Genomic DNA, 15,625 nt, shown 5'->3' on the forward strand with positions numbered 1-15,625 from the left:
CCTCATCTACCAGCAGATCGTCCGAGGCGTCAAGTTTGGGGAATACCGCTGCGACAGGGTGACTCGCTTTATTTTAAGCTTTATGGGAATGTAGAAAGTATCTAAAATTAAGGCCGGACATTGCAAAACCACAAAATCTTACTAAGTACTTATAGCTAGTTTCCAGTGCAAACATCTTGGTACACTTGAAATAAGACAAAACTGACTTATAAGTAGCTTTTCAGCAAGAGGTAGGAGAGAATATAAATTAAAAAGTACTATTTCCATTGGCAGATATTTTCACTTATAACAAGATGTTTTTTCCTTGTTACATGTGAAATAATCTGCCAGTGAAACCAGAACATTTTGATTTGTATTCAAGAATTATTTACTTAAAACAAGCTCCCATTACTTCTATAAGTTGGGATTTTCTTTTGTAAATTTTTTGTCATTGTAGAAGCTTTACATTTAATTTATAAAGGTATTAAAAAGTCTTAAATTTGAGTTGGTGAAACCTGCAGAAACCCTGATAAAACATTGAAATCCCATCACACTTTCAATAAATCACATGCAACAGTGAACAGGTTTCTTTTTAACTTTATTTTATCTGTAGACACTTTATTAATATGCTTTCAATTCAATTCATGTTTATTTACAGCACATTCAGCAAAAAGGCATTTCAAAGTGTTTTATATTATAAAAACACACAGTCAGCAATTGAAGCATCACATTTTATCAAGTGCCATCATTGCACATCAAAATATTGATTAATGTTTCATTCATAATGTTTCAAAAGTGTCTCAACAGGTGGGTTTTAGTCCAGATTTAAGGAAACTAAATATGTTTTGGCTGTTTTGCAATTTTTCTGTAAGTTTGTTCCAGATTTGTGGAGTAATTAATATACAGCTGTTTATTATGTTTTTAGATATTTATATCTATTTTTCCCCACTCTGTGATTAATAAAGGACTATTCTACTCTGTGGTCTTATAATCTATTAATGGGTTAATAGATCAGACAACTGCTGAGGATAAGTCAAAGTTTTGCTCCTTCAGACTCACCCTAACTTCTGTGTTTCTGTGTCTCGTTGCGTCTCCAGGACGACCTGGCGGAGCTGGCCTCGCAGCAGTATTATGTTGATTACGGTTCGGAGATTCTTCCGGACCGCCTGCTGAGCCTCATCCCGTCCTACGTCCCGGACAGAGAGATCGGCACGTCCAAGACGGTGGAAAAGTGGGCTCATTTCATCATGGCTGCACATAAAAAGGTGCAAAAAAATGCATTTAGAGGTTATAGAGGCTGACGTGTCTGCAGCTCCTGAAGTTCAAATGATTTATTTTCTGTTTGTTAACGTCTCTGTTTTGCTGACTCAGGGTATTTACACCCAGAAGAGGTTCGACTCTCAGAAGGTGAAGGAGGAAGTGGTGGACTTTGCTCGCCATAAGTGGCCGTTGCTGTTCTCCCGTTTTTATGAAGCGTTGAGGTTCTCAGGTCAGAACCTTCTACATCATCAGAGTTTAAATACATTTATGTTTTATTAAAACCTGTCATGATAACGTATTTTGTTATTGTGGATAAGAAACTGTCCCAGAAGTCATTGCGATAAATGAAACTATGTTTTAAATGTCCAAAATAAGCAAACAAAACAACAAACTATAAAGTCTCCTTAAACAAAATTGTCCTTTAAAAAAGTTTGAGACCAAAACACCAGACTGAAAACTATCATCCAATTTTTGGTAGAAAGAGAAAAATGAGTAATTGGAAATTATTGCAGTTGTTTTAATTTATAATGAAATTAATTGTTTTATTGCAAATTGCGACAGGCCTGGTGAGGAATAATGGAATAATATTACAAGTTTTCCCTCTCAAAGATGAATAAACTTTAATTTTGTACAGAATGCTGGAACTGGAAGACTTTTTAAATGTCCAAAATAAAACACCAACACTAAATAAATAAGAAAGAAATAAAAACTCAACACACACACAACTAACACCAGAATTGAAATTATTAATCTCATTTTGGTTTATCATGCGATTAAAGGCTTACTTTGATCCTCTGCCACATAATGAAACCCATCTTGTTGTTTAGTGGAAACCAGTAAGTTCTTCTGTTCCTGTTGTTTTTGGCTCTCAGGTCCCAGTCTGCCTAAAAACGACCTGATCGTTGCCGTCAACTGGACCGGCGTTTACTTTGTAGACGAGCAGGAGCAGGTCCTGCTGGAACTCTCTTTCCCAGAAATCATGGCGGTTTCCAGCAGCAGGTCGTCGCTCTTCCTCCTCGACCCAAACCGACCCAGACCCGAGCGTTCACGTCCAGAACCTGACCTGCTTTTGTTTTTACAGGGGAGGGAAGCTGCAGGGTCAGAGTTTCACTTTGGCAACCATCAAGGGAGAAGAGTTCACCTTCACCTCCAACAACGCAGAAGACATTCGGGACTTGGTGGTGACCTTTCTGGAGGGTTTGAGGCAGAGGTCAAAGTTCGTGGTTGCACTGCAGGACAGCTCCAATGCTGGTAAGTCCTGAGCTGCGCTCCCACAGCTTTGACCAAAATCAGACTTTTTCACAGCACGCCTTATTGCAGTCTGAACTGAAAGCCTTGTGACTTTGTGCTTTTACTGCACATAATTTTGGCTGTTTTCAGGGTTTTGAAATATTTTTACCTTATTTTCTTACACTGCTGTCAGAAAATACTGTAATCTAACACAGGAAATAAGACAATGAATACGTAGATACTGGCTAAAACTATAAGCATGAAGATGTAAGGTGAAAAAATAAACCTAAGTAGATTTTAATGAAAATTGTCGTTTTAGTTTTGGTAGTTTTATAGTTCCATAGATCACCAAGTCATTCATGCTTCTGTTCTTTTGATGTGTCCCAAATATCTGTAGTTCTCTGTTATTGCAGTGATCATATAAATATTGACAATTGGAAAATTACATTACAAGCTCCAGACAGAAGTTTCTAACTTCCTTTATTTTAGAAATTCATGCTTATCCATTGGAAACCAATTAAATTAGTTTCTGCTCAGTAAATTTTACTTCAATTCCTTGAAGAGTTTCATACAGCTTGTTAATTGTGTTGATTTAAAGATGGCCGATGTGACGCGTGAATTCGTCTCCTGACCCTCACTTTAAGGTGTGTTGATGTTGTCTTCCTGCAGCAGGTGAGGAGTCGACCTTCCTCAGCTTTCGGAAGGGCGACCTGATAATTTTGGACCAGGACACCGGCGAGCAGGTCCTCAACTCCGGTTGGGCGCATGGCATTAACGAACGAACCAATCAGAGAGGAGATTTCCCAGCTGACTCTGTTTACGTTCTGCCGTCCATGACTCGTCCCCAACCAGAAGTAGTGGTAAGTGAAAAAATAAATTGCACACAAAATCTCCTAATGATGTTTTTCTTTTCTTTTTTTTTAAGTGTTTACAGTAAGTTAGGTTTGCTTGTTTCATATTTTCCTAAAAGTTTTCTTTAAATCGTAGAAAATATTTTTCCCATTTACTCCACCCAATTAGGCGCTGGTTACCATGACACCAGACCAGCGGCAGGAGTCGGTTCGTGTTTCTCAAATCATCCTGCCAGAGACGGATGACAGACAGAAACCCTACACTCTGGAGGAGTTTTCCTATGACTATTTCAGGTACAAATGTATACAACCTGAACATTTATGTGTAAAATGTTAAACACAAAAGAGTGAGACGTCTTCTTAGGAGGGTCAACCTTAATGTTCACACTCTGACATGAAAATTCCTGCAAACAAGATATGCAGTGATACAACTGCATGTCTTTGAGAAGCATTAGCAGAGCCTCATGCACAACCAACAAGATTGCAGCATGTGGTTTCTGGATGATAAGTCAATGACAAAACACTTGTCTTTTCCAGCAGCCATTGTACAGCGCATACAGCGGTAAAACCAGCTGACCAAACCTGCTGAAACTCAGTTTGGGTTGCTAAGTAACAGGGTCAGAACTCTGCTGGGGTTGTTAGGTAACGGGTCAGAACTCTGCTGGGGTTGTTAGGTAACGGGTCAGAACTCTCCTGGGGTTGCTAGGTAACGGGTCAGAACTCTCCTGGGGTTGCTAGGTAACGGGTCAGAACTCTGCTGGGGTAGCTAGGTAACGGGCAGTGCCTGCTGACTTGTGACGTTACCTTCCGGAGGTTTTTGAAGCAGCTCACTTTCCAGACATCAAAAAACATTAACTCACTTCCAGAAAATGTCTGCTTGGTTTTTTAAGGTGCTTGTGTTGTTTTTAGAAGCAATTGAGGCCCAAGTGGAAGTACAAAAATGTCAAAATGTTCATTTTTCATAAAATGTCCCCATTGATCTACCATATTTTCCGCACTATAAGGCGCACCTAAAAACCTTCAATTTCCTCAAAAGCCGACAGTGCGCCTTATATATGGACCAATATTGAGCCACAACAGGTCTAGCAACTACGGTAAGCAGCCGCCAACTTCATTTTCCCCCTTAGAAGAAGAAGCGAGCGGTTTATGCTGGGATAGTTGTCAGAACGCTGGTTTGTTAATAAAGTTTGATTGACCTATCTACCTACCGACCGTCTAGAATCAGGTCGTCTGCAGGTCATTTAGCACCTTGTTCTCCACGAACATGCTGTGTGCGAACGGAGAAGGGTGACCATCGTCCGGCCACGCCCCGGCCCAGTCGCTGAAGGCTCTCCTCGCCGACCGGAGTCGACCGTTTTGTTGAGATTCACTTTAGTGCAGCTCCATCTAGTGGATGCATAACGTAACTCCAGCCTCTACTGTAGCATCTATTCTATGCACCTTATAATGCGATGCGCCTTATATATGAAAAAAGTTTTAAAATAGGCCATTCATTGAAGGTGCCCCTTATAATCCGGTGTGCCTTATAGTGCGGAAAATACGGTATTGTGAACATTACCTGCCATTTCCAGACCTCCTCCCAAACACACCCTGAGCAGAGTGATGGTGACCAAAAACCGAGGGAAAGACAAGATGTGGAGCTGCACCAGAGAGCCACTCAAGCTGCCGCTGCTGAAGAAGGTGGTTGGCCATGAGGAGCTGGCACAGGAGGCCTGCATGGCCTTCATAGATATCCTTTAAACACAACAAATATTACGAATAAACACAGGCTCGGTCGTTACATTGAATAGAACCACTTCATTAACTAATAGAGTTTATCTGAAATGTTTTTGTCAGGCTGACAATCTGTGTTGGTCAGAAGCTTGCAGACGCTGATTGTGGCTAAAGTTGAATCACTTTACAACAAATAAATGCATTAAAACAAATTTTAATGCATTTTAGATTTTCTCTAATTCACAAAGAGTCAAAATTATACATATAGGCACAAATATGTTCATAAATTAACTTAAATCTTATGTATACAACAGGGTGTTGAGGGGTCTTGAGTGACTTAATATCTGGTTAGTGAGTTCCTTTATCACCATAGAAAGGGTTAATTTTTCTTTTGGCTGAAATAATTAATTGCATTAATCGTGATTAATAGATTATTGAAATAATAGTCAACTAATTCAGTAACTGATTAATTGAAAAATGGAGCATAGACTCAAAACAAGCTGTTGTCTTAAAGAACACACTCAGAACAAAAAATATAAATATTTCACATTTAAGATTTAAAAAAATCTTTGTCTGTAAATACCCAAAAGTCCTTAAGTGGCAGTTTTACCTTCACCTTGTTCAAATTTTGTAAGGAAAATCTCCTACTGAGTACATTTTCTATTCAATTATTAATTGGATAATAAAAAAATAGTTTTTTTTTTGCTGCATTCTTTGCTACAAGTAATCAACCCGTTACTAAAGGACTGCTCTGATTTAACCCAAAAAATTATTTGAATTATTTGTTAGTAGTTTTTAATGTATTTCCAATATTGTATGAAATAAGCTTAAGTGGTTAAATGAAAAATCCACAGAATGTGAATTTTTAAAGAATCTGATTAATCGTCAGAATAGATTAATATTCCTAATCGCTTAACGAATGATCCAGTATTCAGAACAATAACAGCCGTTTATGCCTGATGGATGTTTGTAAGCTTCTGTCCAAAATTACAGATTAACAGCAGGAAGTTTATCAGACTCCTTGACCTTTGATCCCACCGATGATGAAGTACATGGGCGACTACCCGTCCAAACGGACGCGCTCCGTCAACGAGCTGACAGACCAGATCTTTGAAGGAGCTCTGAAGGCCGAGCCGCTGAAAGACGAGATCTACTGTCAGATCATCAAACAGCTCACGGACAACCACGTCAAGTGTGTAAACTGCCATAAACCCTAAAAACAGCACGTTTACTGCTGAGGACCATTTAACAAACACTCACCGACCACCGGGCTTGAAATTTCCCCACGATAACACAACATCTTCATTTATACGACCGGAAATGAAAACATTCGTCTCTTAATTCACTTTAGTTGTTTTCTTTGTTCAGATGCTGCTTTGTAAATGTGACACGTGGAAATCAAAAACTAAGTTTCTTTACTACAAAGTGTTCTGTGTATTAATAATATTTTAGTGCTATTTGTAACTTAGAATCACAATAAAAGAAAAATAGACTTGAGTTACTTTGGCAGAAACAAAAATCCTCTTTTGCGCCATTAAATGTAAAAATTATCCACCATTTCCTATCTGTTATGTTTATTCACCGATTAAATCATTTATTACTTAAATAAGAATAACAATAGGTGTTGATGTGTGACAGGAGCATTATAAGTAAGCAGTCATAAAAAAGAACAGTTCTCACCAACTGAGACTTGTTCAAAGGAATCAATTCGCTGGTGGATGACGATCATATAAATAATCCTGGCCTTGTTTTCTTAACACCGGTAACTTCAGGTTTTATTTTTAGTGACTCACTAAAAAGAAAGCCACTTATCCATTATTATTTTTAAACACAGTCCTTTGCTAAGCTAACTGTAGCGTCGCACTTTGAGCTGACGTCACAGCAAAGTAACGGTCGTCTACATGCAGTACCTTACGGACCACTAGAGGGCGGCCACGCACCACCAAGGAAAGTTTCAGACTGACTTAGAGGTTTGAGTTGTAGTTTGTGATGAATTTGACCTTGTTTGATAAGGAACTAGAATAAAAGAATCAAGTTTTTTTTCTGAACAGGAGCTGAGAATGAGTTTTTCTTCTGCAGGTACAGCGAGGAGAAAGGCTGGGAGCTGCTCTGGTTGTGCACTGGTCTGTTTCCTCCCAGTAACGTTCTGCTGCCGCACATCCAGCGGTTCCTCCAGTCCAAGAAGCACCACCCACTCTCTGGAGACTGCATGCAGAGGCTGCACAAAGCGCTGCGGTAAAACTAACGGCATCTCTGCTCCTATTTTACACAAAACAACATCTAACTTCCAAATTCTGTTTGCATCTCCAAAGATAGGAGGTTTTTCGCTCTTAAAAGGCCAAAAAAATCTTCATTTCACAGATTTTTTTTTTTTTTTTGATGAACATTGTTTTAAATTGGTAAGAAAAACTAAAACTGAAATGATTAATCAATTATTGAAATAATTGTCAACTAATTTAGTAATCAAGTAATCGCCAACTGGAGTTTACAGACTCAAGTACAGGCCCTGGGCTGAGAGAGTAACGTATTCAGAGCAATAACTGAGCAAAAGCTGTGCAAAAAAAAAAAAATATTGCATTTTGCATTTAAGATAAAAAAAAAAACAGTTTTAGTTTCACCTGGTTCAAATCCAGTAAAATAAAATTTCTATTAAGCACTAAAGTAATGCTGTGTTGTTGCATCCTGAGAGGTAAAATGTTTATATTCTTTATTTAGAAATTGATTTATTTGTTTGCATATTTATGTATTTCTAATGTTGGAAAAAAGACTTGAGTGGATAAATTAAAAATCTTATTTGTTTTGTCTTATAATTGTCAGAATAATCGATAACTGAAATAATTGTTAGTTGCAGCCATAAATAAAGAAAACTGATTTATTTCCGAGGCGCCCTCTGGTGTTTAACTAATTTGGACTTTTAAGAAAATAATAAAACAAATATTCTATCAAGGTAAAATGAAGTATGTTGATTCATTCTTGTGTTTATATATAAACATTTCCTGTTTTGTGTTTAAAAATGTATCTATGCAGATGGTTGGTTGATGTTTTGACAAATGTAACGCTATATAAGATTTTTGCTTCAAACTTTTTTTTCTTTAAAATTCGTGTTTATGTCAGAATATGACATGTTCATTTTGAACCGTAAACGAATAAAATCAGCAAATAAATAAATAATGTGATTTTCTTTGGTCCTTTTTCACAGGAACGGGTCCAGAAAATATCCCCCTCATCTGGTGGAAGTGGAAGCCATTCAACATAAAACGACCCAAATCTTTCACAAGGTTTACTTTCCAGACGACACAGACGAGGTAGGAGCCAAAAGGCCGAGCGCCTGAAGCTTCGCTCATCCACCGAGACGCTTTCTAACCGTCCTGGACTCAAACCTGCAGGCGTTCGAGGTGGAGTCCAGCACCAAGGCGAAGGATTTCTGCCAGAACATCTCCACCAGGCTGCTGCTCAAATCCTCCGAAGGGTTCAGCCTCTTTGTCAAGATCTCAGAAAAGGTCAGAGGTCATGAACTCCGCTGCCAGGTTTTCAGGAGCAAAACTGAACATCTGTTAACGGAAAATTATGGCAAACTAACAGTTCAACAACCTAAAGTGATGAGAATTGCTAACGTCTGAATGTTATAGCAAAATGTTTGTAATATCAAAAGAGTAAATTGTAATAAATGAATTTATTTCGTGTTGCAGGTCATTAGCGTTCCAGAGGGAGATTTCTTCTTCGACTTTGTTCGCCATTTAACAGACTGGATCAAGAAATCCCGACCGGCTAAAGACGGTTTGTTCCTGCATCCGCTGAAAGCTTGAAAATAGTTAATTATGTTTAAAACCTCTATAAAAGTAACAATATTTCAACATATTTTTACTCAATAAAGGTAAAAAGTAGTTATCAAAGAAATTACTCAAGCACTGAGTAACTGATCAAAACATTAATCAATTAGCACTTTAAAAACCAGCCAACCAAAATATAACGTTATGAGGTAATTCTGATATTGTAGAGACAAAAATGAAAATAATTAAATTACAAAACAATAAATAAAAAAAATCAATTTCTTTCAATAAGAAACTTGAACAAAAGGTGCAGGTCTGTGTCTGGTGAATTTTTGTTTTTTATTCAGTGAAGTGACTAAATTAATTATAATCAGTAATTTTACGCAAGAGTAGCAATGCTTTATAATTAAAATACTCAAGTAAAAGGACAGAATAGTAAAAATACTTAGAAAAGAAACGCTTTCGACAAAGTTACTCGAGTCAATGTAACTAATTACTGCCAGACTGAGACGTTTTCATGAAACATGTTCTAACATGTTTAAATAATGCAGATTTTTCTAAATGTCTGAGGTTAAATCAAAACTAAACTTTTCTTCTTTTTGATTCATCAAAATTATTCCCGTTTTCTAAATGCCTGAAAACTGAGATGGAGACATTTTTAGAGAGCTTTTCTTTGTGAACTCGATGCAGATTTAAGGTTTTTAGATGATGCCTTTGACGACTTGCCGCTTCTTGAACTTCTGCAGGAATCATCCCGTCTCTGACCTACCAGGTGTTCTTCATGAAGAAGCTGTGGACCAGCACAGTCCCTGGGAAGGATTCGTTCGCTGATTCCATTTTCCATTATTACCAGGTCGGCCTCATTAGACGATGATCCTTCCACTGAGACTCTACTTTCTCATAATAATCAGCGCAACGCGGCGTTTCATGACGGCGTCTCCTCTGTGTTTCCTTCCTCTCAGGAGCTGCCTAAGTATTTGCGTGGATACCACAAGTGTTCTCGGGAGGAGGTTTTCCACCTCGCAGCACTGATCTTTCGGGTGAAGTTTGACGACAATAAATCACACTTTCCTTCGATTCCCAAGATGCTCCGTGAGCTGGTTCCCCAGGACCTCATCCGCCAGATGTCTCCGGACGACTGGAGGAGGGTAAAAACATTCATAAAACCTTTAAATCTGCATTATGTAACTTTAAAAATAATGTTTTTTTACATATTTGTTAAAACTGTCACCATGTTGTGACAGTTTAATATAAAGATTGATCTTCTACACCAACTCTTTGAGCTACGATTTGAAGAAATGCACCAAAAACAATCAGAGCCAGGAGGAGGGGCTTAGCGCTGTCAATCAATTTCATGTACTCGCTGCTAAATGTGCTAATAACGGAGAAAAACAACTTAGTTACAGAAAAACTGTTGTTCTGTCATCATTGCTAACTAGCCTTAGCTTTCACAGCATTCTGTGCTAACTGCAGTGTAGCCCAGAGCAGCGCCACACGAGATTGTGATTGACAGCGCTAAGACCCTCCTACTTGCTCTGATTGGTTGTTCTAGTTAGCCCTGGGAGAAGCTCCATTTTTTTCACAGATCATCTGTCTCATAACAAACTGTCTCGACATGATTACAGTTTCAACAAAAAGTAAAAAATATGTTTTATAAAAGTTACATATTGCAGCTTTAAGTGTTAAACGAAATGTTAACTTTTAATCTGAATTGTGATTGCAGTCTATAATTGCGTACTTCAACAAGCAGCCTGGGAAATCGAGGGAAGAGGCTAAGCTGATGTTCCTGAAGATCATCTATAAATGGCCGACCTTTGGCTCCGCCTTCTTTGAGGTCAAGGTAAACGCAGCGAAGCCTGTCGATTTCTCACATCTGCTTTCTGTTTTTAATTCTGACCCGATCAACTCTGCTACGTTTTTGCTTATCAAATTTTCATTTGTGGTGCTTTTGCTTTGAAGATACTAGTAAAAGTTTAAAGGTCAAAAGGTCAACCAGCTCCGACCCACATTACCCAAAGCAGACTAAATTGGTGTCAAGCGTTCGTGCAACAAAATGTTTTGTTTACTATCATTTCAAAGTTGTTAATAAATATTTCCATAGGTTTTTAACATTTTTAACCAATCAATACAGAAAAAGTTTATATATTTTCACACCTTTTCACACGATGGCGTTTCCTCCTTAGCAAACCACGGAGCCGAACTTCCCAGAGATTCTGCTGATCGCCATCAACAAGCATGGAGTCAGTCTGATCGACCCAAAGACCAAGGTTCGTCTTCAGATCGTTTACCGTTCAGATGGGGAGCTTCGTGATTCCAGATGTTGAATTTTTACATGATTAAAGCTGGAAAACCAAAAAGGCTGTGTGTTTGGTTCTGCAGGACATCTTGACCACCCATTCCTTCACCAAGATCTCTAACTGGAGCAGCGGGAACACCTACTTTCACATCACCATAGGGAACCTGGTCAGAGGAAGCAAGCTGCTCTGTGAGACTTCACTGGTAGGCGACTGAAAATTAGCTTCATGCTTCATCTTTTACTGAACTCAGAAGGTGACCAATAATGCTTCCTTGAAGAGGTTGGAATATGTCTACGGCAGGGGTGGCCAAGTCCAGTCCTCGAGAGCCACCATCCTGCAAGTTTTAGAAGTATCCTTACTCCAACAGACCGGGATCAGCTCTACAAAGGCCTGATAACGAGCCATTCATTTGATTCAGGTGTGTTGAAGCAGGGATGCATCTGAAAGTTGCAGGATGGTAGCTCTGGAGGACTGGACTTGGCCACCCCTGGTCTACGGTCTATACAAAACGTAGTCTTTACATTTTCTGCTGAAAATCATTCATATATAATGAAATTCTTCCTATTTTGAGGTGTTGAAGGGCGTTTTGTCACTTTAAGTCCAAATTAGCTGCTGCTGATCACGCCCCAAACTCAACATTAACATTCACACATGAAAATTTCTGCAAACAGATGTGCAATTATACAACTGTACATATTTGAAAAGCAGTAGTAGAGCCTCCTGCACAACCAATATGAATGCAACAAGTGGTTCCTGGATGGTAAAGTTATCAACAAAGCACTTGTATTTTCCAGCAGCCATTGTACAGCACATACGGTCGTAAAACACCCCCAGCTGACCAAACATGCTGTAGCTCAGCCTGGGTTGCTAGGTAACAGGTTGGGCTTTGCTGTGGTTGCTAGGTAACGGGCAGTGCCTGCTGATTTGTTACATTCCAGAAGGTTTTCGAAACGACTCATTTTCCAGACACCATAAAACAGCTGGTGTTTGTTTTAAGCACTTTGGTTGTTTTTAGAAGCAGAATAAACCAAATTGGATGCATGAAAATATACAACACTGATGTTGCATAAAGGTCCCCTTTAAAAATCTACCAAAGTGGGCGGGGCCAAGCAGGAATTTGACTGCAGTAGCCACATTCAACCCAAAGAGGGCAGCATTGAGACGGGTTTAGGCAAAATATTGCAGAATTAAATAAGTTTCTGTTAAAAATACTGTTTAAACTTTACCTTTAATAACATAAAGTTACCTAATTTTTAAAGTGCAATCAATAATACTTTTATAACAAATTTATATCAGTAATGATTTCTTGGTTAATGTCAAGTTGTCATAACAAAGACATTTTGAACAATGTCAACTTTGTATTAAAAGTGTCATAATTTACCGAATGACGCTTTATGACAACAGTCATAAATATTCATGAAGGCTTATTCATGTTTATGACAGGTGTTGTGTCATGTTAATGACAGTGTCATGTCAGTCTTATTCACCCCCCTTCAAATAAAGTGTTACCAAAAACTTTGATTTGGGGTTTAGTTGCTCTTTAGTCGTTCCTGGACCTGAAACACTGAGAGCGCTTCAGTTTTCCAATATCTGGTCGATTGATCGCCTGTCAGGCGTAATCAGCTGATCGATGGAGCCTCTCTGCTCATTCAGGCGTAAACCAACTGAAATCGATGCTTTACGTTTCCAGGGTTACAAGATGGATGACCTGTTGACCTCCTACATCAGTCAGATGCTGACCAACATGAACAAGCAGCGCTCTGGGCGGGGCCACAGTAAGTGAACGTCTTATTGGCAGGAGGCCACCGAGCTCATCCGCCTGCTGCGCCCCATTGGTCAGCATTGCAGCTGGGGGCGGAGCTTCGGCCACCAGCTGTGGTGGATGAGCCGCAGTCCTTCTGCGTGTTCGGCGGGATCCGACCTGACCGAGGACAGCTCGACGGCGAGCGGTGGCGACCCCGGAGACGACCCCGGCGAAGGCCCCAGTCACTGGTACCAGTACAGCTGTGACGATGAAGACGAGCCGTCCAGCGAGGATGACTACCTCTGAGAGCCGAACGCCTTCAACGCGCCGCTGCCGCTTCCTTTAGATGATCAGTCACCTGCTGTCAGAAATCACCTCAAATACTGATAACACAATAAAACACACAGCTGAGATTTTACCTGCGACAGAGTGTTACGGCCATACCAAGAAAAATAAAGTCATCATGAGAATCAAGTCGTCATTTTACGAGAATAGTCATATGTAGATAAAGTTTTAATATCACACGAATAAGTCAAGGGAATAAATGTAATTTTATGACGTAGTTTACTGTCTTTGCCTGGCCGTGATACTCTGTCGTAATGATTTCTCCTGTAAAGGTTTTAATTTATGTTTTAACTCTACCGCCACCAGGGGGCGACATATTAAACCATAATCATCTGTTCTATTATACGAGTAGAATTAAAAGTAAAAAATAAATACTTATATGTGAGCAATTTATTTTATATTTAATGACTTAACTCTGTTTTAGATTGTTTATGCATAAATGGAAATGAACAAAGTCTTATCTGGTTGTATTTCGGCATGCAGAGTAAAGAAATAATGTTCATAATGTCACGTTTTTATGCTCCAGCTGAGATAAAACTTGAAAAGAAAAAAACAGAGTTTCTCATTTTTTCCACTTTTCATAAATTATATTTAGGAAATGTTTTGTTTTTGACCAACAGGAAGATTAAAGTGTGGCTGTCTGAAGGTCATTTAGAGGTCGAAACTGATTGAATATTTCTCTAGAATATTGCAGCTCTGCTTTATATTCGTCAACTCCTCCCCTGTATGTTCCTTTATGCTCTAACTACAGCCTAAATCCTCTTTCGTTCAGGAATTCAGCTAAAATTTGGTTTAGATTTATCATTTTTCTCATCAAACTATAACCGAATGTTTATTCTCTTCTGACCCAAAAAGTGTATTTTAGTTAATAATTTTAGTTAATAATCGCTTCTGTCAAGATGAGTGGCTTTTAAAATAACCAGATATTTATCCAGGGAATTTGTTGTTTTTCTTTGATAAGTTTTTGTTTGTGAACCTGCAGAAACATCTGAAACGTTACGAGTCAAATTTTTTAAAGTTGGACATTTTTTTTACATAAATTTCTGTTTTAAAACATTTTTTATTTTTAGTTTTTGCTTCTGTTCAGATGCTGTCGTCTTTCCGTCCATATTAGATGCAGCTTTGAAACATTTTGATTATTTTGAAATCACTTTAAATCTATAAGGAGTTTTTTTTTATTATTATTATTTTATAAAACTTTTTCTGCATTTGTGGGATTTTAAATAAAAACCGGCTGCATCAAACTCCAGGAACTCAACATGATGATCAAATCCCACAGAGAAGTAAGTGAACCTTTATTCACAGGCACAGTAAAAAGAAAGTACACCCTCTTTCAGTGAATATTCCCAGCTTCAAATAGCATTTTAAATAAATGGGAATTTTTTTATAGCCAAGTGATTATTAGTAATTGATTTAAATAAATCTCTGTTTACAGGATCTGGTTCGGATGGATCTGCGTTCCTGCATCATCCTGACGGGTAAAAACATTTTACTTATTTTCTGTTGTTTACAAACTAAAGTATTTACACCCCAGATTCCTCCTGGTTTTTGTCCCAATCATGAAATAATTATCTGAGTAAATGCAAAAAGCAGTTTTTAAATGATTTTATTCACCGAGGGGAAAACAGTTTTCCAAACAAACTTGACCCAACATGGAAAAGTAATCACACCCCAAACCCAGTAACTGGTTTTCCACCATGTTTATTGGTAACCAGTTTGTTAGGTCACTGTTTCTCTCTGCTTTGGAAAATAGTTTTAAATCAACAACACTGAAGGTTTTTACAGCATGAATGGCCAGTTTAACTCCTGAACACAGTCAGAACTTTGATTAGGCCACTCCCAAATCTTTATTTTGTTCATTTGAACCATTCAGATGTAAACACTGCAAAAACACAAAATTCTTACCAAGTATTTTTGTTTAGTTTCAAGTGCAAATATATCAGTAAACTTGAAATAAGACAAAATTAATTCAAGAGTAACTTTTCAGCTTATTGTAAGTAAATAATTCTCTAATATCGATGAAAAAGTTTTAGTTCCACTGGTAGATTATTTCACTTAAAACATTTTTCCCATAAGTGAAATAATCTCAGTGCAACTAGAACTTTTTCATGAATATTAAAGAATTAACTTGAAATAAGCTCCTATATTTTGCTGAAAAGTTACTCCTGAATTAGTTTTGTCTTATTTCAAGTGACATATTTGCACTTGAAACTACACAAAAATACTTAGTAAGAATTTTGTGTTTTTGCAGTGAAACCTACCAGATGGTTGAATTTTCTCTCTTATCAATAAATTGTGAATCTGATCAGTGAATTATGATATTTTTACCTACTTCATGTTGTCAATCATGTTCTATTTATTCCTCCTTCACATAAGAAAATCATTTGAACTGGTTATTTTTGTTTCAAATTAACACTAGTTTGATGACCTGAGACA

At 38.1% G+C, this 15,625-nt stretch overlaps 1 protein-coding gene across 1 annotated transcript in view; it reads left to right on the forward strand.

Annotated features, from left to right (window-relative positions):
- The window catches only part of myo7aa (myosin VIIAa), a 56,594-nt gene extending 43,016 nt beyond the window's left edge, over positions 1–13,578 (forward strand). Inside the window, exons 33-51 of the mRNA XM_014985435.2 lie at positions 1–58; positions 1,077–1,244; positions 1,351–1,468; positions 2,112–2,238; positions 2,321–2,490; positions 3,139–3,329; positions 3,490–3,614; positions 4,892–5,049; positions 6,072–6,225; positions 7,113–7,268; positions 8,233–8,338; positions 8,420–8,533; positions 8,723–8,810; positions 9,550–9,656; positions 9,766–9,951; positions 10,527–10,643; positions 10,987–11,070; positions 11,183–11,302; positions 12,791–13,578. The exon at positions 1–58 is cut by the window's left edge and continues 170 nt beyond it. Of these exons, the coding sequence (XP_014840921.2) occupies positions 1–58; positions 1,077–1,244; positions 1,351–1,468; positions 2,112–2,238; positions 2,321–2,490; positions 3,139–3,329; positions 3,490–3,614; positions 4,892–5,049; positions 6,072–6,225; positions 7,113–7,268; positions 8,233–8,338; positions 8,420–8,533; positions 8,723–8,810; positions 9,550–9,656; positions 9,766–9,951; positions 10,527–10,643; positions 10,987–11,070; positions 11,183–11,302; positions 12,791–12,883 (2,440 nt within the window). The 3' untranslated portion in view covers positions 12,884–13,578. The remainder of the gene's footprint in view (positions 59–1,076; positions 1,245–1,350; positions 1,469–2,111; positions 2,239–2,320; positions 2,491–3,138; positions 3,330–3,489; positions 3,615–4,891; positions 5,050–6,071; positions 6,226–7,112; positions 7,269–8,232; positions 8,339–8,419; positions 8,534–8,722; positions 8,811–9,549; positions 9,657–9,765; positions 9,952–10,526; positions 10,644–10,986; positions 11,071–11,182; positions 11,303–12,790) is intronic.
- The last annotated feature ends 2,047 nt before the right edge of the window (positions 13,579–15,625 follow it).

This window comes from Poecilia mexicana, unplaced genomic scaffold (genome assembly GCF_051168715.1).
Source record: "Poecilia mexicana isolate PSO_F unplaced genomic scaffold, ASM5116871v1 scaffold_13, whole genome shotgun sequence".
NCBI classification, from domain to species: Eukaryota; Metazoa; Chordata; class Actinopteri; order Cyprinodontiformes; family Poeciliidae; genus Poecilia; species Poecilia mexicana.